Source organism: Lepus europaeus, chromosome 2 (genome assembly GCF_033115175.1).
Source record: "Lepus europaeus isolate LE1 chromosome 2, mLepTim1.pri, whole genome shotgun sequence".
Classification (NCBI taxonomy): Eukaryota; Metazoa; Chordata; class Mammalia; order Lagomorpha; family Leporidae; genus Lepus; species Lepus europaeus.
Genome location: NC_084828.1, coordinates 25049269 through 25064699, shown reverse-complemented (window position 1 = coordinate 25064699; position 15431 = coordinate 25049269). Strand labels below are relative to the sequence as shown.

Sequence of the window (15431 nt, the reverse complement as noted above, 5' to 3'; positions counted from 1 at the left end):
CCTGGGAGGGCAGTGGAGGATGGCCCAAGTGCTTGGGTGCCTGCACCTGCGTGGGAGACCAGGAAGAAGCACCTGGCTCCTGGCTTCAGATCAGCGCAATGCTGGCCGTGGCAGCCAATTGGGGATTGAACCAACAACGGAAGGAAGACTTTTCTCTCTGCCTCTCTCTCTCACTGTCTGTAACTCTACCTGTCAAAAAAAAAACTAATTAAAATTAAAATAAAAACAAAAACAACCAAGAAACAAGCCAAAAAAGATGTTAAATCATTATAAAGTTTTTTCATAATATATACTTTCCATTAACTTTTTGAGTATACCTCAAAGGCATTAATCACAGAAATTTTTGTACCAAAATAAACTGATATTTTACTTCCATTTCAATGCTTTTGAAGCACCCAGTTTATTATTTTTTAAGATTTATTTATTTATTTGAAAGGCAGAGTTAGAGAAAGAGAGAGAGAGAATCTTCCATCTGCTATTTCACTCTCCAAATGGTTACAATGTCCACTGGGCCAGGCCAAAACCAGGACCCAGGAGCATTTTCTCGGTCTTCCACGTTGGTGCAGGGGGGTCCAAGGACTTGGACCATATTCTGCTGCTTCCCCATAATCACTAGCAGGGAGTTGGATTGGAAGTGGAGCAGCCTGGTCTCAAACTGGCACCCATACAGAATGTTGGGAATGTTGGCACTGCAGGCAGCAGCTTTACCTGTTATGCCACAGCCCTCCAATTTATTTTTAAACATAGATAAACTTTCTAAAGACGTTCAAATTTTTTGTGACTTATTTTAATATATATTGGAATTAATCTTTTTGGAAAAGTTATGTGTGGAACACATATGATACAAAGAAGTAAGAGATTGGTAAATAAAAAAAAAAGATTCAAGTGTACGTAACGGCTATCAATACATTTTCTCCTTGTACATAGTTACTATAGGTCAGTCTTAAGTTAAACTTTGAACACGGGCAAAGCTTACCTTCAATAAATGCATGCCTTCAATTCTTCTTTTCATGCTTATCCCTACTTAATGGTAACAGTATTTTATTGTTGCTTCCCATTTACCTAGCACCTGTTTGCCCTTTCAATAAAATAATATGTTTAACCCTTCCAAATTCCATAACAGTTCTGCCCTCCCTACTCAGTTTACAATTTCCAACCCTTTCTATCCCCCTAAAGTACTGAAGGATCTATTTTTATCATCATATGTAAATGATCAACTACATTTATTCAAGTAGATCTAAAATTGACTGATAACAATTATCATGTTAATTGTGTCAGTGTTACTAAAATTTTAACATGGAACATCGATTTATTGGTAATAATTTACACAATTAGGATAACTTTTATAATTTCTCAATACCTCCATATTACAAGAAAAGAACTGCTCACTGTTAGAGAAGTCTGTTTTATAATGAATCAAATACATGGTTAAATGTGTCACATTTTTTGAGTGATATACTTAAGAATCTGGATTTCTTTGGTGGGAATCAAGAATCTAGACTTTTCCGTGTAATATCTTTTTGCAGGAACAGTGGCCAAATAGAAGTCAACCTGGGGAGTTTATGTCAACTCCTCAACTACAAACCCATTTTTCCTCAAATGCTCAGTTTCTTTGCCTTCATATACAGTCACTTTACACAATTTTTTTTCTCTACTATATCATTTAATAGTATGCCTTCTGCTTCAAGATGTGAAGATACTCCCCATATTCCAGTTTACCCACAATTTTTTCACCTCCTCTGTTCTATGAAAATCATGCTCTGAAAGTGCAAAGGAAATACTATGATTGAGTAAAATGTTATGTGGTATATTAGATGTTCTTGGACATTAAAAATAGGAATTTTCCAGAACATTGTTGGCTAAATATTTATAGTGGCAGTTATTTTAATACTCTGCACTTATTTTTAAATAATTTTTCAAAATGTTTCTTGATCATCTGTTCTCTCTGTATGATTCCAAATAATTTTATTCATTACTTTGTCAAGCCACTTGTATTTCTCATGGAGTACAGTACAGCTGAGTAGCATGGAAAATGAGTTAGACATATGCAATGAGTGTTTTCATTGGATAACACATTTTTAGAAAAATATATCTGGAGGAAACTGGAAAATTAGGAACATTACTGAGATTTTCACTTGATTTCTTCTTGCTCCATCTTTCACTCTGCTGTACACAGAACCATGTGTTTCATATTTTGGGAACAGTATAATTGAAAATATTTATTTATTATATGAATACTGATATCTGACATATAGTGAGAACAAACATTTAATTTGAATGGCACTGGGTAATGATAAACTTAATCATATCCTAATATAGAAATCATATAACTTCTTGTAACAGATTAGGCACCAGGAAGCAGAATTAGTAATGGAGCATGTGGCTTTATTCACCCACTCATTAAGAAGACAGAGTTTATTGAAACAGAACTAGAGCAATAAAAATAGAATTACATGTGTCAATGGACTCTGAAAATTAACAATTTTTTTTTTTCAGGCAGAGTTAGATAGTGAGAGAGAGAGACAGAGAGAAAGGTCTTCCTTTTTCCATTGGTTCACACCCCAAATGGCCACTATGGCCCTTGTGCTGTGCTGATCCGAAGCCAGGAGCCAGGTGCTTCCTCCTGGTCTCCCATGCGGGTACAGGGCCCAAGCACTTGGGCCATCCTCCACTGCCTTCCCGGGCCACAGCAGAGAGCTGGACTGGAAGAGGAACAGCCGGGACAGGATCCAGCGCCCCAACTGGGACTAGAACCAGGAGTACTGGTGCCGCAGGCAGAGGATTAGCCCAGTGAGCCGGGGTGATGGCCTGAAAATTAACATTCTTAACAATAAGATGGTAGGATTAAGCTATGCATTTGGAGAATAAAGACATGCATATTAGTCTCATAAAATGAAAAAAATGCAAGAGGTTATTTTAAGTACAGAATATTTTACATCTATTTTGCACCTGTATTGCCAATAATACTTTATATAATTTAATAAATAGTTTTTTGCATACTTTCATGACTTTTTCACTATTTTTCTCTAATCTGATGGTAACTATGGGCTAATAATTATCATTTAATATTGACATATTTAATATATTTCATGTGCTAAGAATGAATAGAGAAAATTGGTAACTGAAAATTAATTGTGAGGAATATTCTTAGAGACTAGTGGCAGTGTTTATAGTATGTATTTGTAAGCCTCAATTTATCTTTTTAAGCTTTTTAGAGTATGGGCGATCATGTAACATCTCAATGGCCATAGAAAAAGAAAAGATAATGTTGGAAAATGCATTAGTTAATGATGTTAAAGTGCATGCAAGGAAATCTTTTAAAGCCACCACTTTAAGTATTATCAAATAATGTGCAGTTATGGACATTAAAGAGTATTAATTTTTTGGAGATTTTTCTTTGCCATAAGTGAAAATTATGAATCTTTGTGTTGAGAGAACAAAATACACAATTTACTGTCTGAATGAACAAATATGGTAAGGAACCAATCAATAAAAGACTCATGTTATAGGTTAATAAATAAAAGTAATAGTGAATACAAGTATAAAAAATATAGTGTACTCTATGAAATTTTATAGATGTGTAAACACAGAAGTTTATGAATAGGGAAAATGACTTGTTTTCCCTAGATGCTGACTACTGTTATTTTAGAATCATGATTAAGAACCTCTGTGCAATTCTTACATGTCAATTAAAAACTGAAAAAGAAATGCCCTTAATTGTCATTCTGTGTGTGCCTTTTTTAGGGAAAAAAAAAGAGCATTGCTTAAGAGATGTCATACCAAAGCAAAATTATCATTTTTTTTCAGTAGCTGTCCTTCAACATTTAATTGACTTATTAATAATAGCCCTATTCAGCAAATCATCTGATTACGTTACCTAGGGGAACATTTTGCCACTAGATTATCTAAAATATTCCCTAGGCATTTTGATTCTGTAAATTAGGCACTCTACAAATGCATAATTGAGATTGTGGTACCTAAGGGAATATTTAGTAACACCCACTTTAATTTTTGCTATTCCCTCGGAATAGCAAGAATGGGATTAAAATGCCTCCTTTTCTTATACTGAATGAAAAAGGAAATTGATTTATACTGGGGAAATATTAAAATTCCTTTTGGTTCCTCCAACTAGCAGTCCAACTGTCTAAAATGATGGAGAGTTTATTTAATTTATTGTTAAGAGTGTTGACAAGTTTTAATGATTGTTAATTCAAAAGAGGTGCTGTATTTTTGTTAGGAAGTTTCACATCAAATCTCAATTCTCAGAAATGATCTTTTTTTTTTTTTTTTTGAGGATTAGAAGTTTTTTTCATGCACTCCATTTCCAGAAATTATATTTTGGAGGATTACTCAATGGACATGAATCAGTCCATTGTTCAAGAATAAATTTTGTCCTGGGGTAACTCTGATTTCAGTCACTGATTTATTTTCTGACTCTTTCACCCAAATCTCCCCTTAGAGCCAAAGCAAAATTAAATTCCATGGATTTCCACATAAAATACACCAAACATTTTGTAGTTATCCAGAATGTACCAGATAATTAGTAATGCCAGAACAGCAGAAACATGTAAGCCTCTCCTTGCTTGTGTAGTCTAACCCTTCTGTAAGCTTTCAGTTTCCCTGTTCCTGATCCTCTCCTTTCTGTTTATGTGTGTACATAATGCATAACATATAAAGTATGTTATATGTACATGTGCATATGTTCGACATGTAACCTGTAAAATTCATACATAATTTTTGTATGAATATATATATATATATATATATATATAATCATCTAAAATTGCTTTTGAGCTGGCATGCTTTTAGGCTTTAGTTTTGTCCCGATCACCTATGAAGTAATTTAAAGCTATGTCACATAATTAACCTACATTGTCTTTTGTCTACCAGTGGTTATGCATCTTTATGAGGTTTAACGTGGTTGTGTTTACTTTGAGATCTGAAGTTCACTGAGGGACTCATATCTTCCTTTCATTAACAAGTTTAGGACAAATAAAAAACAAAATGACACTAGGCTTTACTATTTCCATTATCAATGGCACCATTGTTCAGAGGGTATCTGTGGGCCCCATACACCATCAAGTCTCTAGTTTGCCTCCATTGCACCCTCTCACTCTTCACAGAACTCATATTTCTCTTCTGTGCTGTTTTGTAAATTCTGAGATAAGGATTTTACACTTGTCAGTTCACTATCATGTTCATAGTACCTAGAACTTCATTACCACCCAATAAGTCAGAACAAGTCATTGATTAATGAATGGAGGAAGAAGGTCTTGGGAAAACCTTAGTAATTTAACACAGTGACTCCACACATTTCAAAGCCATGTATAGGCTGTTCTTAGCATTACGTTTCTTTGAGTGATTTGGACAAGCTACAACTTTCCTCTCTTCCCTTGGCGATACACCTCATAATATATTAAATAGCATGGCAAAAGGATGATCTTTCATGTATTTATAAGTTTCAACTTCTTTTTGAAAATAAGGCACCCTTATTGCTTTACCTTTCAGTAAGAACTTCAAACATTCAAGGGAGATGGAATTAAAATATAAATTCTGTGTTTTGCAAAGTATTTTAAAATGTTTTTTTTAATGCTTCAAATATTTTCTTTACCTTTTTGAAGACCCTCATATGCATGGGTTTCAAAAATTTTTCATCAGAATAAATTTGTTTTTCGAGTCCATTTCCCATTAACTTTTTAAGGTAGTGGTATTTTGATACATGTGTATTTTCAATGTATTGGGATCAGCTAGCATTTATACAGCCCCAAACTAAAAAAAACACACAAAACTTATAATTGTTTATATTTATAGAGTACAAAGTATACATTCACTTGTGAGTTTCAAAAACCATGGCATAGGCCGGCGCCGTGGCTCACTTGGCTAATCCTCTGCCTGCGGTGCCTGCACCCCACGTGTACATCTTTTTTACATGATACCTGTAAATGTTTATCAATTTGAAATGCTTGTATTTTCAGTTTTAGAGGTGATATCAGAACAGAACAGTTACATTTCACAACAATAAAATAGTGCAGAAAAGCAAAATAATAATATAGTATCAAATCATACTATCATATATTCTTCTGAAAGATACTTCATCTTGCAGTAAATCAATTTGTTCAAATCATTGATTTAACTTCAACATTTCAATTTGATTTTTAGGGGAAAAAACTTTCATTGGCATTATAAATTTAGAAAATACCATTATTATTTAAGGTCAGAGAAACATTGAAATTTTTCTCAACATAAAGTAATGTTGGACTGAGCCATGGAGGGTAAAATATTTGTCTGTCAGTCTAATGTTCTGTAACTAATTTGTACTTATACCTTTAGATAATGAGATTTGCTCTTATTGTGATAAATTTTGGAGAAAATTTTTAATTTCTTTTAGAAATTTTGGAAATTTTTATATGTTAATAGCCAGCTTTTTTTTTTTTTTAAAGATTTATTTATCTTATTTAAAAGGCGAGTTAAAGAAGCAGAGGCAGAAAGAGAGAGAAATCTTTCATCCACTGGGTAACTCTCCAAATGGCTGCAGTAGCCAGACCTGGGCTGATCCGAAGCTAGGAGCCCAGAGCTTCTTCCAGGTCTCCCAGGAGGATGCAGGAGCCCAAGTCCATGGGCCATTTCTACTGCTTTCCCACGTCATAGCAGAGAGCTGGATTGGAAGTGGAGCAGCTAGTGTCCACATGGGATGTCAGCACTGCAGGCAATGGCTTTACCCTCTAAACCACAGTGCCAGCCCCAATAGGTAGCATTTTTAAAGTGCTTAAAATTTTTAAGGCCTTGGAATGCACAATTTACATGAGTTTTCCTCTTTGTTCCCTCAAGAAAGTTCACAGAAATGGCTGCTACTATGATTTCTGTTTCAGAAATGAGAGAAGCCAGACAGGATGTGAAAGAACTTAGTGTTTATATGGTTAATGTATGAAACAGCCCGATGAACATATCATTTCAGATAATGTCATTCTTAAATTATATCAATTTATTTTTCTGTGTTAATTGTACTTACAGTATTTTTTCCTAATGAAGGACAAATCACGTAAAATGTAGTCCAAACTTTTATTTTAGAAAAGGAATTAAGCAATATTTAATTATAGAATGTTTAAGTATAGAATAAAATTCTTTTATTTTTCTGTGTTGTTTCATCATGAATTGTAATACATCACATTAGTTTAAAAAAGAGAAAAAAAAAAAAAAACAGGATTTATTTCCTGAATACTTTCCCTTCTTACCTCTTCAAGCAAACCTCTAACAACAGTATCTGGCAATTGCTGTAATTATATTAGCCTTTTTCGATAGATACATGGTTTTTCATTTTTCCTATTCACTTGGTTATAAACAACCAAATGACCAAAAACTGAAATTAAAAAGAAAAATAATGGAGATAAATTATCAACCACTGAATCATTAAGGATTCATTACAAAATCATAAATCTTTTGCTAATGTAAATAGTATATTTTCTACAGAAGAACTTTAGAAATAATAATGACTTTATTGCTGGAGCAACATCATTCATCCATGTGCATAAAAATATATTTTTGATATTAATAAAGCTGCCTACTCCATTACAAGGTACATTGAATATTTAATAACTCACAACTTCAGTATATAGCTATCAACAAAGATATACTTTGTCTCCTTTACAGAAAGATAAGGAAGATCAGTGGCTGGAGAAAAAGGTGCAAGGAAATAAAGACCATATTATTTTGGAGCATCTACAGTGGACGATGGGGTACGAAGTTCAAATTACAGCAGCCAATAGATTGGGATATTCTGAACCAACAGTTTATGAGTTCAGCATGCCACCTAAGCCAAATATTATTAAAGGTAAGCATAACTATATCCTGTTTGAAGATGAAGAAGTTATCATCTTAAAACCCTTTGTGGTTTTTTTCTTAAGAATTAAAATGTAATTCTATATACTGAATATAAATTCTGGGTTCTCATCATGATTGCTGTATCATGTCAGACTCAAGCTTTCAGAGTGCCTCATGAGTTAAGCTGTAAATGTGCTTTCACAGTTTTAGTAGTCAAAGTGGTGGAGAGAGTTAGGTAAGCCAAGGGAGAGCACAGAAGGCAGGAATGATGGATGAAAGTCAACATGAAAACTGATTTTGAGATCAGGAAAAACCTTTATAAACAAAACAACTTCTATATCAATCATGTTGGTACAGATTTTTCAATTCTAGTTAGTCTTGGCCAAAGACCATGATCAGTTAGCCCATTTATGCCTGATCAAGTAAATTGATTTTGAGAAAATAAAATCATCACACAGTGAGCCAGAAGCAGTGACAAATATATCTTGGCAAAGAGGTATGCCTAGAATTCAAGGATACTCATAATGTGACAGGATACTCTTCCTTTTGCCAATTTACAGTGCTTATAACATTATATGTTAGTATATTAGTAATATTATGAAAGTCTACAGAAGGATATTAAGTTTTTTTCAGATATATATACTATAGAGGTAAAAATACGATAATTCAACCTGGCACAAAATCATATTTAACTCTGTTATTGAGATACCATTTTATTCATATTTTGAAATTTATCTTTGTCCTAAATTTTACCTTTAATATTTTGGGGAACTATGTGTGTTTGTGTGCGTGTGTGTGTCTTTTTGAATAAAGTATTTCAAAAAATTGTGGACAAGAGAGATTAAAAGATGTTTATGTTTATTTTGGTGCAACAATTTTTGAAATAAATGCATAATTTTTCTTAACATATTTCTATGAACCCTTTGAAAATAAATCATAAGTGAGAATTTTGAACTTTTGGACAGTAAAACAAGCTTATCTTTGAAGTCTATTTTTCATTAATTTTTTGTAGTAGCCTCTTATCTTCCTTTCTTGTATTCCTTTATAGAAAAGAAGTGAATAACATATTGAGTTATAAAATCATGATCTAAGTCTTATCAAAATAACATCAATATTGATCCATAATATTTTGAAACTCGAAATAAAAGTTGTGAGTTCAGTCATGTTATTTAACCATCTTATAATTTCAACTTGAAATTAATGTCATTTTTATAAGATTTTCATGTGAAACAAGTTTTTAAAATTGAAGTTTTATGTAATTAATAGTTCCATTAAAATAATTACTATTTGTGTGGACGTTTCCCCAGAGTTTATGTTGTATATGAAGTTTTAAACTATTTGTATTTATAATATTAGTTAACGCTACCAATTATAATTGGGAGTAAAAGTTGAAAGCCCCTTGTAATAGTATGAATAGCTTACTTTATAATGACATTTTTCTTGTTGATTAACAGAGTACTTCCGCATTTAATATTTTGTCATATTCTTAATTCTGAATTAAGAATAGGTTAAAGAAAAGGCTGTCCTCATTTTACATTTCAGGGTTAGAGCTACTTTAAGTCCTATGATAACACATATGCTCTTAGAGAAGATGCACTTACATTAAGTAAGAGTGGCCGACATGCCAGCTCCCAGTTCCACTGCCCCAGGAGTGTAAAACATCAAGAACTAGCTCAAAATTGTAATGCATTAGGTTTGTAGTAATTATTCTCCATGCATGTGTCAGGAAGATGATATAAGTATGATTTTCAAACTGAGATAAGCATCAAAGGAGGATTACATGAATATACTCCATTCAGATAAGCTTTTATTTGGCATATGTATTTGTAAGATATATTGTTTTTATTAAGATAAAAATTAATAATCTATGAAAACATGTGTTAATACTTTATAGTTAAAATAAAAAATCAGGAAATAGATTTTATGCAGGTTACTAATGAAAGAGTCCCAGAATCCCTGCTAAATTTATAAACAGTTGTTAAACGCAAAAGCCAACAAAGCTATAGAAAAAAAGGTGAAAAAAAATGAAAGGACTAGAATACATATAAAGACACAAAATCACCAAGACATGCTGTGATGCATTTACTGTAAAAAATGTTTTTCTCCTATTTGAGAAGCTCTTGAGCTGAGAGTTTGCGGGTAAGATCTAAAAGGAAATTGGACAGAATTCCGATTTATAAGAGCATTTCCAGATTTTTTTTTGGTCACAAAACTTCTCTTAATATCCACTTTTTCACTTCTGAAGTTAGTTTCTTTCAGCTCTGCAATGTTCCCATCCTTTAACCTGTTCATTCCAGAATTTGTATAGGGGTCTGGCTTTGTGACCAGAACTGAGATGAGCACACAACCTTCCTCTCTGCAAAGTACAGAACTGATCTCAGCACTCAAAACTTTCAAAAATCTGGGAAGTCAGATACTTAACTTGAATTACAGTAACTGAAAAACGATTCTGACTAAAAGAAGCATTCATGTGCTACTATGAGAGAGTCGCACGAAGGTACCTAGGTTAAGGGAGTAGTGTAGAAATTTCTGCAACTTTCCTATAGAAATTGATTTTTCCAAAGGAAATCTGCATGCATGAAACTTCCACAAGAAGTGTGTTGCTCAGAAGTCTGGCGGCAACAAAGAGTTTGTTCTCTAGGGAATAGGAAAAGTGTCTGCGTGGTGCTCAGAGAGTATGTGACTGTGGATAAGGCTAAAGAGAGATCTGCAACCCAGAGAATCCAAGGGCTCAAAAACATGTACAGAATTTTAAAATACAAACTACACAGCAGTAGAAGATAATTTAAAGCAAGGAAATTATATGAATATATAGGCATTTTGGACAGATTATTCTTGCTCCTGTAGATAAGAGCAAATTATGGCCAAACAGGAATGTTTTAGAACAGTGATAGCAGTAGAAAAAGAAAAGAGTGAGTTTCAGACACAGTATAGATGCGAACTAAGCCTGCTTTATAATAGACTGGATTCACTAACTATTGATGCCTTCAGGTTTCTTGCTTGGCAGCTGGGCATTGCGGGTGACCTTTGTCAAGGTGAAGACTTTTAGGGGAGGAATAGGATTTGAAAAATGAGGATCAAAGAAAAGATTGGTTTTGCATTTATTACATTTGAAATTGTAGATGAAAGATGAGGATATGGATGACTAGGTTATCATATGAGGGGAATTTAAAAAGTTTTTGGGAAAATGGAATTAAGAGATAAGATTATTTTAGCACAGAAAATTTGAAACGTATGCAGCTTTTTCTTGTTCACATTCTTATATAAATATAAGGTATATATACCTTTTTATATTATCTCATGCATTTCTTACATGCATTTCCATTAGCTTTTTTGAACAGCCCTCATACACTGAGTCTGTCAGTCTTACCAGGTGCATGGTATTGAAACCTGATTGAGGATAAAACCACTCAACAGATAATGCCTGAACTCTTTGAAGAAGTGTTGATCTGTGAGATACTTGTTGCTGTATCCCCAGCAACTCCAATGGTGACTACTGTAGCACTGGTGTCCAAGGAGTACTTTTTGGAATACTAAAGGGTAAAAGTTAAGAACTGAGTCTCAAGGAACTGTAATTATATCCAGAGAGAAGGAAACACATTGCCCTATTTCCTGAAACTCCAGTGAGATTAAGATGTTACAGAGTTAGTGGCAAAACAGGAGCATACAGTATCTTGGAAGTTAAGAGAAGGTCCTATTTCGAGAAGAAAAGATGTATAGTATCAAATGCTGCTGAGAGGAACTTAACAACAACGAATGATAGGAAGCACCTTAATCACATGCAGATTTGCTGAAGTGCTTGGGAGAGAAATTAGGTAGGAATAGGCTACGGATTTTTAATGAGTTTAGGAGATTTAGGATCCATTTTTATTTGATACATTGAAGACGCTCTTCTATGAAGATGAGCAAAGAAATAAAGGCAACTGTTAAGATTTTTATGATGGAAAAGACCAGTGTGTGTTTTATACCCGATAAACAAATCAAATAGTCTGGGAGCGGTCATATAGTCAGATAAATGAATGCAAAAAAAGATACAAAATACAAAAGAACGGAGAAGGTAGAACATGACATTCATCTTGTTTTTCAAACTTGACAAAAAAAGAAAAAGTATAAATCAGCACTAAGAAATACATCGCAAGATATTTCAGTTAATTTGTATTTTTTTCTTGATTTTCTAAATGAATGTTCTACAAAGAAATATTATTTTTACAGCCTTTCTAAGTAATACTACTTGCAATCTCTAAGTAATCCAATATTATCAGAAACACAGTGTTCAAATACGAAAATGTCCTTAGATAAATTTCATGGTTGTATTCAAGTCTAAATTCTTAAGATTCTAGAAAGATGAGGCAATTGAGATCTAATTAATCAGATAGAGTTCCATTTTAATCTGGATTTCTCAGCTAAATCTTAATATTGATGCTATATCCACTATATTCCTTTGACTTAACACGTAATGAAAATGTAAGTATATAAACTATTTTCCTGATCTTTGGTCCTCAAAAAAAAAAAAAACCGGTACAGTGAAATCTGTCTGGAGTATAATGAAGTCCAGTTTGGTTAATGCTCCTCACTTGTATGCTTATTGCAATTTTCTGCTATGTGAATATATAATTTTAAGGTTTACTTCTTGTTGTTTCAATTATTATTAGAAATACAGGTCTTTGTTTAATGTGTTTTAAGAATTTGTGGTAGAAAAATTATCATCAAGCATTACAAAATGTAATGAGCTAATATTTAAGTAGCATTGTGAACTTACCAATAGCACATTAGAATGACTAGTGATTTTTCCATTATAAGTGTTATTTTCAGCTTGTAAATGTAAAATGTTCACATTTAAAGAATTAATAACAGAACTAATGTCTGGGTAATATGAAATAAACATGGTTAATGCTGACCATAATCTAAGTTTTTATTCTGTGACAACTATTTAGAAATGATTTATCTAATATTTTACTCTTTTCTTTCTCTTGTATCAAAGTAATTTTTTGTAATTTTTAATGGCTTTGTGTAATTCTTGCATTAATTATTTTCTCCCTTTTTTTCTTTCCTACTGTCACGTTTTTCCTTTTCCATTCTTTTCATGTTTATAACTCTATTTTCCTTAATTACCTTATTCTATTCTATTTTCAAAACCAATTTTCATCACGCAGATAAATGCTGTGAAGCGAATAAAAGCGAAAATGGAAGTCAGTCTTGGCACCTGCATGCTGCTGGGTTTTCTTTCATTGTAGCCATCAGTGTGTCTTACATCTTTTAATGTTGTTGTTGTATCATGTGGCTTTTCATTTTATGCCCAGCAAATATAAAGAATTATTAATAACAAGGGGTAATATATAAAGCACTCAGAATTTTTCTAGGTCCAATAAATTTGGCATGCATACTCACCCATAGACAATTAGTTATTTTCTCCAAATTTTCAATCTTTGAAGTGGATAATTGTCAAAAAATCACTAAAGGAAATTCAGTCTTGAGTGTTTCTTGCAGTCACCAGTTCACTGCATACCATGCTTTATTCTAAAGTTCTCTTTAATTTCCATAGTTGAACTTGTCAAATATCATGTCATTTGTACTTGGAAACTGAGCATTTGCTGAATCTAGTATTCTTTTACTTTATTATTTTGTAATGTAACAGTATCTGTTGGCCACACATTGTGGAAATCGTAATTTTATTATATTTAACTGTACTTCTCTTGCCTTTTAATTGCTTTATTTAAATATAAGGTTCCAACTTATGAACATTTTAAATATTTCATAGTATCTGTCATTTATAAAATATAAGCATGATACTTTATTAGATCTTTATTCCTTTTGTATTGCTTACAATCCCTTATTAATCTAAAATTTTTTAAGAAATCAAAGTGAGAAAGATTTTCTTTTAATTTTCAACTCAATGCTTTTCATTATGTGAAAATATGTTTCTGCAATTATCCACAGAACAGATTACAAATTAAATTTGAATGTGTTTTACTAGCTGCATCCAATTTACTTTATTCAGGTTATGTTTTGCCTGGCATCAATGCTGGTGTTCTAAGAACAAATATATATATATTGAACTTTTCTGCACACCTGAGATTTAGCATCTTTGCAAACATCATAGGCAATACTTTTAAGAAGATGAAACTGAGATGAAAGGAGGTATCACTAAATTCCAAATTCTAAAGGAAGCACGTAATTCAAACCATATTCTTTTATGTTTGAAATTAGAGAAAGTAGGTTGATGACTACAATGTAGAAAACTTTGAGAATGAAAGGGATTCCAATATCATTTTCTAGAACAATTTTTTTTTTTACTATTTACTATAACTTGATAGATCTTTCCAATAATTTATAAATATTTCCATGAGAATATTGACTTAGGGTTACAACATATTCCTTTGGAGAACACAGAATATGTCCATAGTAAGTTAAAACAGTTGATTTATTTTGAAGTATTATATACCACAATTGTAAGACCACCAACAATGATCAAGACTACTCAATGTTTGGTTTACAAGGAAAATAAAGTATCATTTCAGCAATTTAGAAAACAAAAGACTTGAAGTCTATATTCATAGCAGAATCACACACTTAAACATTGAAGCACTTGCATGTCAATAAATGAGACCTTTGAAATTGTAAATTCTTAAGTATTTAAAAAATCTTAATATATATTTTGCTGACTTATCCCATTTACTACATGAGCATTGCCTTTTGGCTTAATTACTATCATCTTAATAGATTTAAATATACCTTATTATTGATAAGTAAAACAAAATTATCACTTATTTTAAGTTTCTTCATGGTATCATCCATGTAATTTTTTCAACCAGTGTATTTTTAAATAAATTATGTATCTATAGATATATAAATATAAACTTTCACATTAAGTTGAGTGTAAGATTAGCCATTATAAATAGTCAGAAACTTGTCTAATAATGTGTTAAACATTTCAAAAGTTTACTTTGATCATATTATTCTAATTATAGTGCTAAATTGATTTTTTTTGTGTGAATGTCATTATCTGTGTGTAGAACACTAGGATTAACCATTAATGCAGACCTAAAATATTTCCTTTTTATCTTCCCAAACATTTCCTATATTTTACCTCCATTTATCATTTTTACTCTTTTCTCTACCCATTCAAAACTCCATATAAATTAGATAGCCAAAAAAGTTCATGGCCATCATGATTCAAAATAGAGTGTGGCTAGGAACTAACAGGGAACTCTTCTTCACTATGGAATATTTTCTTACAAAACAAATCAAACAGATTTTCATTTTACCCCGCTCTTACTACTCTAGGTCAACAGAGCTGAGTGTAATTTTGAACAATCTGTACCATATCATTACAACAGCGTTCTTCAGGTGCTTGGGAATGTGTTACTGGTAGACATGAACACGACTGAGACAGATAGTGATGTGCTGGATTGCTTTTCCTTTCCTCCCTTATTTTCCTTACCTTAAAGTATCTAAACAGGTTAGAAAATTCAAATACGTATGCATACATTTTAAACATTGGATTTTAATTACCTATGTACATTATAAACAATTAGAGTTTTTAATATTTAGTATTTCTTTTTAAATGAAGCTTGCAAGTATGTATAGTAGTGCACACTTACTCAATTTAGGTC

At 32.3% G+C, this 15431-nt stretch overlaps 1 protein-coding gene across 1 annotated transcript in view; it reads left to right on the top strand.

Moving 5' to 3' along the window:
- NCAM2 (neural cell adhesion molecule 2) overlaps positions 1 to 15431 on the top strand; it is a 576480-nt gene that overhangs the window by 516003 nt on the left and 45046 nt on the right. Inside the window, exon 15 of the mRNA XM_062180124.1 lies at positions 7648 to 7828. Coding sequence (XP_062036108.1) covers positions 7648 to 7828 — 181 coding nt within the window. The remainder of the gene's footprint in view (positions 1 to 7647; positions 7829 to 15431) is intronic.